The sequence below is a fragment of the Falco cherrug genome, chromosome 10 (assembly GCF_023634085.1).
Source record: "Falco cherrug isolate bFalChe1 chromosome 10, bFalChe1.pri, whole genome shotgun sequence".
NCBI classification, from domain to species: Eukaryota; Metazoa; Chordata; class Aves; order Falconiformes; family Falconidae; genus Falco; species Falco cherrug.
Window position 1 is genome coordinate 6,499,969 of NC_073706.1, and position 17,323 is coordinate 6,517,291.

Here is a 17,323-nt window from a genome sequence, read left to right on the forward strand (position 1 = left end):
CATCTGTTTAACTAGGAGACAGATGAATTTGGGAAGCCCATTCTGTTCCATAAATGACACCAGGGTTATACCAGTCCAACTAGAAAAACTACCAACAGCCAAGGCAGAGAAGAGACAGATTCTGTTATCTTTGCTCACCTAAACTAGCACTTCTGTAAAAATAGCCCTATGGAAGCTAACACCTATTGAATGAGAAAAAGATCAGCATTAAAATAATATTCAAATAGCATGAGAATCTCTCTATTTTTTAATAACAAAAATGAATGTCAAGGGTGATGATGACCAACACCAATAAGGAGCGAAGTATGCTTCTTTTTAAAGGGAAAACATCTGCTGTTTCGTTTTTTCTGAACACTCTGAAAATAGTTGGTTTTGCCTCAGGAGGTAGAAAAGGTTTCACTCCTCTAGTAAAGCCTTCATTTTTCTTCTGACCCCTTGGATCATTTAATTGGGCTCCTTTTAAAGCCAGTATGTAGGTAAACTGCATGCATAATTAGCCAGCTGGGTCCCCTGCCAAGAGTGTGTCATTTAGTATCTGTGAGTGCCAGCAGGGTCAGGCATGACACATGGTGCAGTTCTGGAAAGCAAACAACCTTAAGGTCCTGTCCATAAAACACGGAACACATTCAGGGCTGTATCGGGCTCTTTCAGCAGTTTCTCATGCATGACCAGAGGTGTGGATTTTATGTGCAACTCATAAAGAAAACTCTCCAATTTGCACGCCACAAGCACTAGCAGGTGATGGCTCAGGGTAGCAGAGGAGGTGAAAAAACTTTGGCAAAGACATTAAACTGTGTCTGCATGTAAAGAACACCCTTTTCCATTTAGTGCAGGCATCAGTTGCCATGTGATAGCTTAGGGAACTAAGCACCAAGTTTGAAACGTGGTCGGGAATTGCTGTTTCATATCCCAGCAGGACTAGCTCAGCCCCTTTGGGAGATGAAATGTTAGGAATCTACTTGTAAGTGCATTTTAATTTGCATGAAATGCTCTGGCAGGGTCCACCCTTCACTTTCAGTGCAAACGTGGTGCTTTGCACAGCCACCAGAGAGTTAACGGTGCCCTCGCCATGCGGTTGCTGGCACAAAATCCTGGGTGGATTTTGCAAAAGGCTGTGCGTAAACGAGCTCCAGGCATCTCTGCAGCCACTTGAAAAGTACTTGTAGTAAAAGAGCTGCATTACGCTGTGTTTCTGCCTTTGCTAGAAGTTATCAGTGATGATAAGGTCTGCAGCAATGAGAGACACCGAGATCTATCCAGAACTGAGGAACACAGAGACTGTTTCCTGACCACAGTAATTTAATCATTATTATACCCTTGCTTCCATCAAGTCACTCCTACCTGAAATATCTGCGTTGCCGTCAGGTCATTTCCTTCCAAAATCCAGAAAAGACTCGTACATACGATAAAGCATTACCTGCCTGCACACAGCGAGGAGCCATCAGACATCATCTGCTCCAAGAGGCTCCTCTTTCCATCAGTTACCTTGGCTCTTCCCCTGGGTCAGCTGTGACTCTGCCACCACAGTTACCCGCTCCTCTGAGGGTACGTTGCCAAGTCAGTTGTTAAATAAATGCTTATTTTGATGAGGAAGACTTTCACACTTCATGTGTGAAACAGAACGCTCGTAAACCCCGTGATCAAGATATGGAGGGACACTCGTACCCCGGTCACGGCAGACCCAAAGGCAGGACCCAGCCGTGTATTGCAGCAGTCCTGCTCTCACCAAGCACTCACACTGCACCTCTTCACTGCCTCGCCACCAGCTCCGTCAAACACAAACCGAACACCTCGGCCTTTTCAAAGAACCACAGGCAAAGGATGAGCAGGGAACGCGTGAAGGATGTCGGCATCCCAGGATGCCCACGCTGCCTCCTCCCACTGACATATCTTTGTTGTGGACACTTCATAGGCCACTGCTTTTATTTCTTGAAGTACAGGCAAGGTTCAAAATTTGCAGGTTCAAAATATCAAGTAATGGTACTTCTTTGTCTATCTTAGTATTTGAATCTTTCAGAGTCTCACTTCTAAGCTTTTCTGCACAGGTAGGAAAGCTGGTAGCTCATCTGTGTGCTTGCTCACGTAAGGTACATGGGAATGCTGACAAATTCATCAGTTCCAGAAGCTGGAGATTTAAGAAAAGCAACACAGTACTTTGAGACTCTCAACAGTCATAAGACTTTGATGTTTTGAATGATGGTTTCCACCGCTTCCACTGGAGACTACTCCATAACAGGTCCCTGTGTACTCATGTTGCTGTTACTCAGCGGTTCTGTATTTTCACTACAAAACCACTCCTTTCCTATCGTTCTTGAGATCCCATACAGAAGAAAGCCAAAGTATGGAGGTTTCTTAATTCTCCATAACACTTAGGGACATGAAATTAACACATTTATGTGGTCCACTTACCGTTATCACATGATTGTCTTCAGGAAATGAAAGGGGCCAGAGCTTTTACACATTTTTAAGCATACACCAAAAATAATTATTAAAAAAAAGCCCTCTCCAATCTTCTTGTTTAACAAAGACAATATTGTAAGATAGAAAATAAATTCATTTTCTACTATGACCTCATTAAAATTGGATTTATGTTCCAACCCAAAAGAATTTTAGAACAACATTAGTCTCTTGCCCTTAAATCTCAATATATTGAAGCCAGTCTATTTATTAATTTCCCTGCCGGAAAGCATATTTTGACTGGCCTGTGAGCGGAGCAGACAGTCTCTCCCCAGAAGCTCGCACATAAGGGCCATTTCCTCATTCATTTCTTCTCAGCAAAGAGGGTGTTTCCAACCATATCATTTTTAATCAAAGCACTCTTGACTCAGACACAATTGTTCGCATTGACGGACAGATGGGGATTTGATCCTGACCCAAGAAAACAAAAAAGCAGAAAGGGCAGTGCCTCTCTTATCTGCAGCGAACGAGCAAGATTAGCCACAACCTGTTTTCTTCTCACCATACAACAAATGCACTGTGTGCTCTGAGCACAGCCGTAGATTCACATCTTGTAATTTTTAATACAAGACATATACAGCCTGAAGCAACAAATTACTCTTCTGTATTCAACATGCTTCAGTGCCTTCAGAGGACTGTGCTTGAGAAACACAGTTACTTTACTTGGCAGGAAAAGCCTTTGAAAACAAAGGAGAGAGCTCTGCGATGAAAATGAAGTTCATCCCAAAAGCAGCAACAGAAAGCGGTTTGGGAAGCTGGACATGCTTTGGTGGAAAATTGTCAAGACACGAGTTTACTTTCTAAGTGGCATTGTGCATCAAATTGTTTTTCTGTACAATCCCAAAACATGACTGTCTTTAAAAAAAAAGAGAGAAAACGAAAGCAGTTGGAAATCAGCAGGAGTCTGTATCCCAGCTTTCCGGATGGGGTCCTGGGGCTGAGCGGAGGGGACAGGGGAGCCCTCCTCTCCCCTCTCCCCCTTCGTCTCTCTGCTGATAAAATCTCCACCTTTCGAGACAGGCACTACCTTCTCATGTGAAAGTGCAGGAAAATGTGATCTTGGATTGGTAGAAATGCCAATGAGCGATGAAAAACGTGCGAGTCTATAAATAAGCCTGAGTGGGCTCAGTGATACCCTGCACAGCCCGCGCACTGCAGCAGACCGGGGTACGCCGCCCGCTCACAATACTGACACTCATTTGAGGATCACAACATTTTAAAAGTTACAAGGTTTGAGAGAGCTTGTTTTGTTTCATTCAGCACGAGTGGGGCTTGAGCCTATGAAGGCAAGGAAAACCAGAAACTTCTATCACAAAAAATAAATAAAAAAGCAAAAAAAGAAAGATTTTTGTGGAAGTGCCTGTCTTCAGAAACAAAACCCCACAAATGGTAAACTTATTTTTACTGAGCTAGGAAACAAGGGTCTTTTTTATATTGAATATCTGTCAAATCATATCAAATGCTCCATTTGAATTTCCTTTTCCCCATGTTTTGCTACATGACGGTTTCTGTAGGACTGCAAATGTCAAATACAGAAACTGTTTCTATTTCTTTGACTGCAGCACTTCACACTCACTGACCCATAGTACTTCTACTTTTTTTCTTGTAGGTACTCTTCATAAGAACCTTTTTCAAGAAAAAATCCAACTACAAAGACTGCCAATCTTCTGTTTTCCAGAAACGTTTTCAAATATGATATAATTCTATTTCCATTTTATATGGTCCAAATGAAAATATCAAAATATTGCTGTTTTATACTGCATCCATTCAGAATGTCATTTCAGGTTTTGGCAGCTGAACATTTTTGTTTTCCACCTCTGCTGGCAGGGCAGGAGGGTTTCCAATTTCTTAACTTTCTCCCTCTCTACAAAAAACAATATGACTTGTAAGGAACATGAAAAGAGAAAGAAAACTGTAAAAAAAAGCAATACTGCTTTGCCTAAGGGATGTAAATGGTGTTTATTTACCCCCTTTCTCTCTTGAAAAGATTTAATTAGAATGTAATTTTCAGATACAGATTCTTTTTCTTTTTAATAGAATTGAGATTTTCCTATGCACTTAAGTCCAACATTCAAGTCCAAACTACAGTCCTATTTTCTTTTAAAAATGTAACCTAGTTCTATATACCTCTTTTCCTAAACAGTTACACAGGTCTGGGAACAATGCAGGCTGTTTTTTCCAGTTTAAAAGTATTAAGTATAACTTCCAGGAAGGAAACCTGGGATAAAGTACCCTGTCATCTTTCTGTACAGTGGCTGGTATACTCATTTGCAGAACTAAGTATGCAAAAATATACACTGACATTACATGTAATTTTAGTGTACATATAATGGCATGGCTAATGATGACACTTTTGTTTGGTAGTTTGTGGGCACACCTCTCTAAGTGCAATGTTTGTCAGTCTGTTCCGAAAATCTGAATTATCACACAGACAAATTCTATTGAAATTCACACACAGACAAATTCTAGCGAATTTATTCCTTACTAACAAATGTCATAACAAAGAAAAAACATACGCAAAAGCTTACGTATACAGTGCCTATTAACACAGATTAAAAAAAAATCTTGCAAAAATAGTATATATGCTCCCTGCAGTGAATTTGATTTTGTCTGGTCTGTAACTGAATTCCCTTGATACTCCCATTTTATGACAGTGTGATGTAGTGGTAAACCAGGGCCATACTGATGATCTAAATCAGAATAACCAGCATGTTTTTCATTTCAGAAGAAAAAAAAAAAAAAAGTTTGCAACAGAAAGTTTGCCAGTTTCAGCACTTCCTGGCCGCCAAGAACATTTACTGAAAACCAATGGTCTGTCCAAAACCTAATGTGAGCAGGAATCACAGTGCAGCTGTTCAGAATCTATACTGCTTCCTAGGCAAGGTTTCTAAGCCCTTTCAGTCCTTTAGAATAATAAAAATGATTAATGGTCTCGAACACTGTGAACCAAGTGTTTTGAAGTGTAACCTGCTACTTGTAATGCACTCAGTATTCCTGAAGTGTTGTACTGGCACACGGGGCCTCGGGAAGTTGATGTTAAAATGGGCAACGTTTGACATGAATGAAGAGAGGCTCGTGAAGTCTGATGGCAAATATCATTTTCTCCCAAACCAAGACATTATTTTCCATCAGTTCACAAAGGCAAAAAAGAAGTGACTGTAAATATATATAAATATTTACCATTTTCTATAAACATATAGTCTAAGAGAGCAATGTGGATATCATGCTATTTTATCAGCAAAATGATCCATCTCCTTTAGTGCAAGAGTTTGCTGTAAAGTTTCTTTCACTTTAGTAGTAAAACTTGTTTTACTCAACTTGTTTCGGAGAAACATGAAGTGTTGGATCTTCTCAGAGACTGTGCAGCAGAAAGGCTCAGATGCTGAGCTTCCATATTGCTGCCCCTTTCAGGTGCAACCCCAGCCAGAAGCACCACCCTCAGAGCCAGGCTGATCTACGTCAAGAGCTGGTAGAGCCACCTAAATAATAAAATGCAGCAAGGCGCAATGAAACACTGGTGATGAGCCGATAGCAGGTACTGCAGCGTGCAATGGCACAGGTCACCACGGGGCGCTTTGGTTTGCCCCAAGCCCACCTCCAGCTGCCGCACACCTGATCCCCAGGTCTGCTTGCACCAAGGCTGCAACTTTTCCAGCCTTTTGTATCTGGAAATATTTTTCCTGACACTATTTCCAGATATTGTCAGGGCCCTGAATGTATCAGGAGACCTTAACTGCCCTGACCAGCCTCAGCTGGGACCTCCACCCACAGCCCCTGTGGCCCAGGAGCTCTGTTTAAGCTTAGCCCCAGAGCACCTAGCCCCTGCCTGGAGGTGTTTGTGTCTCCAACGGTGACTCTTGGTGGGCACCTGCCCTGTGCTGTAAGTGATTCATCTCTGATCTTCTGTTTGCTCCCCCCTGCTTTTGTACCTGGCTGAGCTCCTTGGGTGGACCCTGGACCTGGTTCACTGCTCCCTGTGTTTCATTGCCAGCATCCATCACTGCCTGTGCTAGGGTCACAGGCGGTTCCTGGGTCACCTTCCTGTAGGAATCTATCGGCATTTGCTGCTCCCTGACAAACATAAACTTTAAGGCAAAGGTTGTTGGGGATGGAAAAATGGCAACAAAATACAAAGGAAGAGGAGAAAGGTTGACCACTGGGTTGGATCTCCACTGCTGCTTCAGCGCCCCGGTACCTGCGCTTCCCTGCCTGCCTGTGGGATGTAACAGAAGCTTGGGAAAGCATTATAAGGAACACCCAGTTAATGTTTATAGAGAGGTAATGTGCTAAGTTTTTTTATGAAATTTTTCCCTCTAAATTTACAGGCCTTATATGCAATATTATTTTGGGGGCAGCATATTGTATTCATTAGATATTTCAAATGGTATAAACAAGGCAGTAGAAGTACTCAAATTGCTGCAAGCCAGATGGAGATCTTATCATGCTACCTCCCACAATTTGGAATAACTTCTTTCTGAAAGCCCCAAGTTATTCTGCTTACAAGCATAGCAGAGGAGTGAATCTCCTGGGTCACTGCTGAACTGTGCCATGGAGAGCAAAGATTTGCCTGTCCCCCCTCTCTGTACTAAGGAAGGATGCGAGGTACAGCCCCCCACCCGAGCACTCGCTGCACCAGTGCCCAGCACTGGAAGGTGCATGTAGGCTTCAATAAAAAACAAGTAAAAATTGGATCATAAGAAGTCACATTTTTGGAGCATAAGGGAACATTTTAGTCTAATTATCTTCTTGAGTGCAGAAGAAAAAAAAAAAAAAAAAAGGAAATATATTACCAGAGTCAGTTTGTAAAAGAATTATCCTAGGTAAATTGATCTGCAGAGAATTGCTCCCCAAACTATAAATCATATTGATTTACTTGCTTTACACTTCTAAAGGGTGACCAATGAGTTATCGGAAGGGTCCACGGAGCACTCAGCCTCACGGACTGAGGAAGTGGCTTATTCCTGCCTGTAATACAGATTAGCAAGATGCAAATGATCTCTCGTTGTAGTAAGCAAAAATGGAATTACTGTATTCTTGACCAAAAAAATTGAGAATAGACTATTTGTGTTTTCCTAGCACTACCTGACTAGATCTGAGTTTCTTAAATGTCACTGTATTTGCGCAGCAGTTCAGAAAGAGCATTTATTCTTTTAACTTGGGGTGGATCTTTACAGCTTGTAATCACATGCATTCATTAAACGTAGTTGCACTCCAGAAGCATAGCCCCTTTGGTACATTCCAGTTCTTCAGCCTATCACATTCTGCCCTTTCATTAGTTTGTAAAACAAATTTAAAGTCCAATGACTACTAATGATGGGGAGAATAGCAAAATGCTCTTATGCACCTATTGTGTTCTCGTTTTGTCTTGGTATAATTAACAGCCATGTTTTGGAGCAATTTTAAAAATAATGTTAAATTTTCTAATTAAAGTTTTGAGGCAGCCAGATTGACTCATCTGAACAGAGCAATTAGTTTGGCAGAATTGACTCATGGTCATTCTACCTGACAGCATTCCCTGTTGTGGGAATGTAACTCTTACTGTGAAAATGTTGTACTAAGCAAACCTTAGTTCCGCTCGTAAATCAGTTCAATGAAAGGTTTGAAAGCCTGTTTCTATGGTGTAGTTAAATTACATTCAAAGTACAACTGAATTTGTCCCTACTTTTTCCATCAAGTGTAATGTGACTTAAAGAAATGTTCACTGAAGATAGAGTACAGTTTAGAAAGCCAAATGAGATTTCTTGAATGAAAGTAGGTAGAATTTAGGTAAACATTCTCCAAGTTTAAAATAACACACTGAAGCATTTGTCTTTGATTATCAATTTTAATGTACATAATAATAAGATTTCATTCCCACGGGGACAGCCACGTTAAAAAAATATGAGTGCTTGCATTCCGATTCCTAAAATGCCTAAAACCTAAAATCAAACTCCTCTTTGTAGTCAAAATCCAATGTTAAGTTGGAAGAAGGATGGCTTTTGATTCACATGTGAACAAACTTTCCAAATACTTGCCAACTCTACAAGATCAATTGAATGGAAGGTTTCTGGAAGACTAGTTAGCCACTCTGTACCAGCGCTGCTGCTGAGCTGCTGTCGCAGCAACAGCTGAGGGACTTAGATGCTCTCGCGTGAAAAGCTAACCAGTGCCTCATATGGAGCCCACCCAAAATTCAGCTTTTTTTGGCTTACTATAACATCAGCTACCTGGAGGCACATGCAACATTATACAGGTCAGAAGCAGCTTCAGCGATGTCCCGGAATTACGTTTTGCCTCATGCACAGTGCTCTAGTCATAAAGAAACACAGCCAAAAGCTGTCATTTCTGAGCAGGTTTGCCAGTCTATGGAATTCATAAGTCTTCCCTGAGGAGGAAGTTGATATCTACAAAATACTTCACCTGAAGTGTAAAAAAAGGAAAAATTTAGCTAACAAACCATGAGAAAACAACGGCACAAATACCTTCTGTTTTCTTTCACTGCCACATGAGCGAACCATGTGTCTTCCTTTCAGACCACAAACTCATCCTATTTTCAAAGGGAATGTTCTTTTTTTAAAAAATAATACAAGTTTTCTAACCTGACTTATAATGCACATATTGATTAGAATTGAAAACTGCCTGTTTCCCAGCTCTGCTCTAATGTAAAAAAACCCATAATCGTGTACCTCCTCTCCAAATGGATCAATGTCCAAATTCTTCCTAGTGATTTTTTTTTTTTTATTAATGGTAATTGAAATAACATATCCAACCTTAACTTTAAAATACTGCTTTAGCTCCTTCTCAGGTCAGGTTTGTCAGATCTCTCCTGCAGACCATCATTCCTTCCACCAGCAGAGCCACGGCCATTTCCCATGTTCAGACCCGGGTTCCTAATGGCATGAGCTGACATGAGTCAGCAGGAAGCCTGTGTTGGCATGGAATGCTCCATCCCAAACTCAGGCAGCAGCACAACACAAGAATTTTTCTCTGCCAGCATGTTATTAAAAGAGCCTTTAAAAAAAAATTGGGGGAAAAAAGATCAAAATGGTCACAAAACTTATTTTCCATTTTAATGCCCTTCCATGCAAACTTCTGCAGTTCTGCAGTTGAGCTCACAGGTGAGATTAGTTTTATTCCTTCTGATAGAGATGGCTGTTTGCAGTAAAGAGTGGCAGCATCCCGCCCTGCAACAAATCCTAGATTTTTTGTCAATGGATGTATTATTTGTGAAATTTCATTGTCTTTATAGTACAAGTCATATTTCTGCTAAAGCATGAGGAAACAGGAAGGATGGAGTAGAGGGAACTTTTGTTTCTACAGGAGAAATTCCAAGCAAAATAGTGGGAGGGTATTAAAAAAAAAAGTAAAAAAATTCTGTTTTTTTTTCATTTCAAGCCAGTAGTGGAAATTGATTAATGAAGCCCGTCTGTAGCCCATTCAAAGGGCCAAATCTTCAGCTAATATAAAATAGCAAGCTTCTACTTTTAAAAACCAGCAAGAGGAAGGGGACATAAAACTAAAAAACAAACAGGCATATTTGATCATTTAGTGGTGAAAAGATCAGGCACTCCTCAGTTGCAGGGTTTTATTTTTGTGCATTGTGTCAATGATTGGAAACCATATGTTTTAAGACCAGCTTCAATAGTATCAGTAGCTACAGTCCTCCTCTCAGATTACTTTTTACTGCCTGCCTAATTTTGAGCTTTAATAGCTAACATGCACTTTGTTTATCAGTTACAAATGTTCTGAATTTTGATGAAGCAGGCTAAACAATACATACTGGTTTATCATCAGCACTGAAGACCCAGCGAAAAATTTGGTTAATGTTGTGGCCTGCGACTTTGCAAACAAGTAGTTCTTGGAAATAATAATAAGAATCTTAAAGTCGGTGGCTCAGGTTCTGAGTGCTGAATGTGAGATGTTAGCACTGGGGTCCTGACACATCTCTCGTCATCCCTGGAAGAATCCATCCTACAAGGTGCTGAGCCTTTTGGCATCAGAAGTGCATCCAAGTATAGCACCGTTAAGTCCCCTCGGATGGCACTCCTGTTAAATAGCCAGTCCCACATAAAGTGCTTTATTATGCCGAGGTCAGTCTGGAGGCATTAAAATTAAATATATGCCTAAAGTCTTCCCAGAATCAGACCTTAGTATCTTGCAGGACTGAGCACTAATACATGAAATAGCTCTTCTTTAAGTAATTCTGTTTAGCTGTACAACAATGAAATTCAAAATACTCTCTAGCTTGTGTTATTTATCCTCTAATTACTTGAGGACAGAGCACCTCTCCTCTGTTTTAAAAATACTGCATAAATTAATGATGTTCTAACAATAACAGCAGTGGCAATTCTGGGCATTTACCAGGGAGGAAGCAACCATTAGCCTTGAGAATGAAATTTCACTGCAGTCCACAAAATAATGTGTTAGGAAATACTATGGTTGCCAACTTTCGCAATTTTGTTGGAAGTCTTCTAAAAAGTGAGGGTTGGGGTGTTTTGGGTTTGGGTTGGTTTTTTTTTTCCCCACAAAGCCTGAGCTCTGGCATCATGTGAGAACATGAAAATGTGAGATTCTCAGTTTTAATTTTAGAAAACAAGTAAGTTACTCAGCATTGTGGTTGCAAAGAGAAATTGAAAACATGAACCCAAGGGCCAGAGAACAATTAGTAAGAGCCTGAAATGCATCGCTTTTACAATCTTCAGCTTTGGAAAGCAATTTCATGACACGCAGGGTCTGACTCAGGACGTTTCTATGCTCAGGGTTAACCATATTCAGTACCCCAATAAATCCTCTATACCCTTTTCGAGGACTTCTTACCTTGGTTCGTACCAAGAGGGTGGCATCACATCTTAGTTGTCAGGGAGGATGCTAAAGTTAAATATCGGCTCAATTCTTGTTTCTTAAACGGAAACAGTTTGTACTGATGTAACTGTTAACTTTGATGATGAGGTGGACAGCAGCAACTGGAAATATTTCCTCAAGGGAAATGCACTCTCTATAGTAACTAAATTTTGGCATCTAGCTCCTTGCCGCCTCAGAGGAGAGGCTGAGGTGTAGCTGTAGGCTCTCCCAGGCTACGGGATAAGCTCTCTGGATCCCAGGCTCTGGCAGAAGGTGGCTCCCCCCGTGTGCCCTGAGGATAGGGAATGGGCTCGCTGCCCAAGCCCCCCGGGGTGCCCAAGGAGGATCATTAGCTCCAGAGTCTCTCCAGGACACTGTCACCCAGCCAGGTGATCGGGATCCATTTGGTGAACGCGGCACTTTCTGCACAGTTTCCCTTCACTCTTTAAGTTTACGGTATGTGGGAATAAGCACAAGGCAACAAGTCAGGCAAACCCCCTCCTAAACCTGCCTTATCTTGGACCAAAAAACATTCCACCAGTCTGAGAAATCCCTGGCACTACATGGCTGATGATGACCTAGCTTGCTGAAATGGAGACTTTTACTGAGCTAACTGCCAGGACTCGCTCCTAGGCTCTCTTGGTACCCCTGGTACCCCACGCAGCTGTAAGACCCACATATCCCAGCCCATACCCATCTATGGGGCAGGAACTATTTTGCTCCCTTGCCTTTCTAAATTGCTTTTAAGATCTACAGGTATTTTGCTGGATACTAACAATGATGAAAATGTTTAAAATTCCTGTAACTGAAAAATAGCCTTTATCTTCCTTTTTGCACATTCTCCCACTGTGCCCTTATCTACTTTTCCAAGTATTGCATACAATGTTTTTAGTGTATAAAAAGGATATTAGAGTAGACAAATAATGTTTACCCACCAGCTCAAGAAAGGTGTTTCTGGCACCAATTCACAACTTACAAAAATTACTTATACTGAAAGGGACAAGGAGTGTCTTTTTGTGTGCAGGGTGCTGTGCAAACAATGAGGTCCTGGTCTCTGACTGGCTCCCTGTGGCATTACCACAAACAATACTAATTCTTAAATACCTGCCTGGCTTTAAGCACTTAAGTAAATAATTGTATTGATCATTGTAGGACTATTCACATGCATAAAACTAAGCATATATTCAAATATGTTGTGAAATCAGGGGTCGAGTGAATTTTGCATGTAAGGCATTTTTTGATGATTAGTATATATACGAACTTGTTAAGACCAGCTCCAAAAGCAGCTAATGTGGCAATCAGGCTTTTGGGCAGGGTGAGGGGCAGGGGGGGAAGGAAAAGATTGATTTTTTTTTTTCCCAAGATTGACCTAAAGGCTTTCTTGTACTTCGGAGACTCCTCACCAGAACCACAATTACAGGCAAGAACAGCAGCAAGGAAGCCCCCCAAACCAGCCATCTCTCCGAGTTTAATGTGAGAGCGGTGTAAACTCAGAACTGCAGATAATCCATGGGGAAATCAGTGGGTTAGTGCTGAGAACTGATGGGGAATAACAACTGAAAGAGCTTCGGTTTTTCAAGGCCGGCGGGAGGTAGCTCATGCTAGGAAGCCTGCCAGCTCCGAACTGATGCTGGGAGCTTTGTCTCCTTTGGATTGTAGGAACACACTTTGCAGTCAAACTGATCTGAGAGATTTTGATAGTAAAAACAGCTGTCTCGTTGCAATGATGTTTTTGTTCCATTGTCAAAATTTTGAGTTAAATCCATGAGTGGGCTGCAGCTTGTTCAAACCCTGAACTCAACACCCTTTGTGCTCCTTTGGCTTTTCCACTGCGGTTCATGGGATATCTCCTTCCTGAGGAAAGGGCTAGGTGTAATAAAAGCCGTCGGGGCGAGGACTTGCAGGTCTCCTCCGACGCCTCCCCAGTGCTGGAGAGACAGAACTGGAGAGCTGCAGTCTGCCTCAGGCTGGGGAGAAGGGGGGCATAAAGAGGAAGAGCGGGTGTGGAAATGAAACGCCCCAGTGCCGCTGTGGCCCGGCTGCATCCCCAGCGAGCAGGTATGCCGGTGGGAAGGGACAGCCGTGCGGGATGTGTGCCGTGCGTGGGGATGAGCCAGCATGGGCAAAGTGAAGCCATGAGCATTGGTGTACAGTATGAGGGGACGCGTGGAGGGTGCACGCGGCGGGAGGCCCCAGCCCTGTCTCCCCAGCATAAGCCCTCCGAAGGTGCCTGTTGCCCCTCTCGAGGATGTGCAAAGTAGCAGATGACGTACCTGACAGAGGCACCCACCACATCAGGCAGGGGCAGAAGTCCCCCTCCAGGTGCACCTAACAGAGACTGCCTCTGATTCCGTGCTGACACGGGAGATGCGGCAGCACCTCTGCATGGCCACAGCTCCAGTCTGGCTCCCTTGAGATCAGAGCCAGAAGCCACATCACCCAGGGGGCTTTCACCCTGTGGGGAGCCAGGAGCTGCACGATGCTCTCTGCGCTCTGAGGGCAGAGAGGTGGCTTGGCGCTTTCTGCAGGACCTGCAGCTCTGTGGCACAGCGTGCATAAGAAAACCAGACGTCCACAAAAGCCCTTCTTTTATAATTTGTCACTAGAGATCAGTAACACAAGGACTGTAGTGAGAACGGTTATTTTCAGGGAAGCGGAGCCTAGAGATAAGGTGGTTGTTCACGTGGTATTCAAGCGTCCAAGCTTTACACCACGGAACTCTTTTAAAAACTCGCAGCTCAGCGTACCGATACAGCACCGGTACAGCAACTGTCGCGGCCGAAGCCAAACCGCGCGCTAGCGGTACCTGCTGTCGGTGGCACTTTGTTAGGGACCGCGGGGCAAGCGCCCGGGCCAGCGCTCCCTCCTGCCGGGGCAGCGGCGGTGGGTGGCGGGGCAGGCTGGTGACAATAGCGGAGGGGCTGCCAGGGCGTCCCCGCGCTCCGGCCGGGCCCCGCGGCGTGCGGGAGCCGCGGGAGGCTCCTCCTCCGCCCCGCCGGGCCGGCACCGCGCCGCGGGCAGCGCAGCCCAGGCCGGCGCCGGGGGAGCGCGCTGCGACACGCCGCGGCCCCACGCGTGCGGTAGGTGTGGGCGCGGAGCGGCCACCCCGACGGCGGGCAGCGCCGGGAGAGCCCCGCGGTGCCGCGAGGGGCCGGCGGCCCCGGTGACAGGCTGCCGGGGGGCGGGGGCGGAGGGGCCACGCGTTCCGGCCTCGCTCCTGGGGAAGCAACAGGTCAGATGAAGCGGCTGAAAATCGCCGGCGCCGTCCCTCGCCGTGCGGCTGCCGGCGACGCGGCCGGGGCGCAGCGCTCCGCACCCCGCGGGCTGCGGCGGGAGGCGCGGCGGGGACGGGGGGTGGGCGCAGCGCGGGGTGCGGAGCCGCCGCCCCGCTCCGCTCCCTTCCGCAGGCATGCGCGCCTGCCTCGCACATGCTCACTGCGCCCGCAGCGGGCGCGCACACTCCGCAGCGCTGCGGCTCCGCGCTGCACCACCGGTGAGTAGGGGCAGCGGGGGACGGCCGCGGAGCGGCTTCTCCCCGCGCCCGCGGAGGGGCCCGGCGGCAGTGGGGCGGCGAGCGGGGCTGTGCGTGTCCGCGGCCGCTACGGAGCGTGGAGCCGCCTCCGCGGGCTGCGCGCCGGGCAGTGCGGAGCGGGGCAGTGCGGAGCGGGGCAGGGCGCGGAGCGGAGCGGGGCGCGGAGCGAGGCGCTCACCGCGGAGCCCACCGGGGGAGCGCGGAGAGCCGCCCTCCGCGGGCGCGGAGCTGCTCCGTGCGCAGCGCGTTGGGGTCCTGCGTGCGGAGTTGCGACCGGGAGCTAACAGAGGTAGTAACTGATGCTTCACGTTTGATTTTCACCTGAAAACTGGCTTCGTTAAGGAATTACTTTGAAAACTGGAGCGTGCGTTTAAATAAAACGACTTAACGCTCTTCTTCTCCGTTGCTTCTATGAGGGAAACTTGTGCTGTGGTTTATGCAGTTTAAGTGAACTTTTTTTAAAGTGTTCAATTCTGTTTGACTCCAGTGAATGGCCTCTAAAGGAAATTCGGTGTACAGCTACAGTTTTTCAGCTAGGCAAATGATATATTCTTTTGTATAAAACTGTAATTGTTAAAATACGTACGGTTAACGTATAACAGTTTATTGGTCTACATCAAATATTAACAGAAACTTTGTTCAGCGTGGTACCACATTCACACATCTCTTCATGCAGTGAAAGGCAGTGGCAGGAATGGTTTATTGTTTAATCTTTCTCGTGGACTTTACTAGTTTACTGAGGATTTCTTTATCTCCGCAATGCCGTCCAGAGAAGGGGTCCTCCCCCAATATATTGAGAAAGCATGTCTGAATTCTTTCCGCTGACTATGGCTGTGTGTGTTAGGGTGGTCTGGTCCACAAAAGATGGCATATATTTAAACTGGTTGTTCTGTGTCTAAACTAATGTTTTGTAGATTTTCATACGTGTAGTGTTGCGCTGGTTTGTATTACTTGTTGCTGTATGCGGCATAAACTCTTTCTCCTCGTCCTTATTGACATGAATAAACCATTTCTGTTCTTAAAGCTGAATTTTTATTTCTGCTTTGAAATTCAAGGCATCATGTGGCCTCAAATGTTAGACATCCAAGTAGGAAAGACTTGCAGTACAAATGCCCTGAAAATAATCAGTGCTCGCAGCTTTGGAAGCATTCCAGAAACTTTTTAAGCATGTTTTGAAAATGCACTTGGAATAGCACAGCAGCTGATAACTTGATTCAATTATTCTAACTTATATCTCTTAATGAAAGAAAAAAAAATCTTAAACGTGTGATGCAAAATTAAATTGTGAAGTTGTTGAGTCAGATTGTCCATGCAATTCTCATGCCTCTTCTACTCCCCCACCAACAGGTCAAAACATTTGGCTAAATATCAGGCAGTGTGCTTTTTTGGTTTTAGGCTCATCGATTTGCTTTGCTTTGTTTAGCCCGCTCCCCTCGGCTCCTTTTCTTTTAAAATACTGTGTAGAGACTCGATTCCCATGACTCACTAATCTTATCACCATTATTTGGTTGAAATGTTTGAAATGGGCTCCTGTTTCAAATACAACCTTGGCAGTCTTAAATTTCATTAGAAAACCTTCATTAGGGAGAAATAAAAATGTTGTTGATAATTCCCCCTCCAACAATAAGTCCCATATTCAACTACACGATGTGTGCGGATACGCCTTGGTTATACAAAGGAATTAAACTCACGTATTCATATGAAGAACTTGATCTTGGAATATCACTGAAATTCTTGTGTGTTGCTGTGGTGTTGTGCTTAGCTGATTGATATGCTAGATTTTTCTGAAAACATAATGATTTAACTATTAATCCTGTAAAAATTAGTTGCATGTTTAACTTCAGGCGTGTAAGGCACTGTACTGAAGTCAGCGTGGCTGTATTTGTATGTCAGTATGTATATGTACACACTGCTGACAAAGAAAACAATTAAAGAAGTTAGTAATTTTCTCCTGTCTTCCCGACTGTTATTTATGATGTGTAGTAGTAAAACAGCTATTCTGAAATCAGCTGTAATTCTCTTCAGTAAAATTTGTTTCTTCTGTGCCAGATTTTGCAGTAACCAGATGGTTTTAAGGTGTCTTCAACTGGAGAACAAGCAAAAACAGTGCTGAAGACTAATTAATTCCTTGCAGTAAATTCCTTCTGCAATAAATTCACAGGTTGTTAGACTTAATCTGTGGAAATGATTGTTAAGATTACTTGTGCAGTGAAAAATGCTTTTAAAATTTTGTGAAAACTAGCAGGAGTTCTTAGAATGCTAAGAAAATATTTTTGAATTAATTTTGCCTGGCTGGGGTCACTTTTATTAGGGACAGACTGTTAAAGGAAGTTGCAAATTCAGATCCTTTCCATAAAGCATGGAATGCTGCAGTTGTAATATGAAGATTTTAAATGTATGCCCTAAGTGGAGGCATCATTTGGTGGATCAAGTAGGAAAATCTTGTACTGCCATTTTCAATGTATATTTACCACATGCATGTGTGTTACTTGCAGCAATAGCATATAAACTTGA

General features: G+C 44.0%; 1 protein-coding gene across 7 annotated transcripts in view; it reads left to right on the top strand.

Moving 5' to 3' along the window:
• Positions 1-13,260: 13,260 nt before the first annotated feature.
• Positions 13,261-17,323, top strand: part of EYA2 (EYA transcriptional coactivator and phosphatase 2) — a 101,186-nt gene continuing 97,123 nt past the window's right edge. For 2 of the 7 annotated variants that reach the window (XM_055722663.1, XM_055722666.1), the window contains exon 1: positions 14,255-14,357. Coding sequence is in view for 3 of the 7 variants with exons in the window: in XM_055722661.1 (XP_055578636.1) it covers positions 14,706-14,770 (65 nt within the window). In the remaining 4 variants the exon portion in view is untranslated. Of the gene's footprint in view, positions 13,336-14,254; positions 14,358-14,487; positions 14,510-14,648; positions 14,771-17,323 lie in introns of those variants that run through there. The other 5 variants (XM_014279801.3, XM_055722664.1, XM_055722661.1 and 2 more) reach the window with 5 other exon arrangements.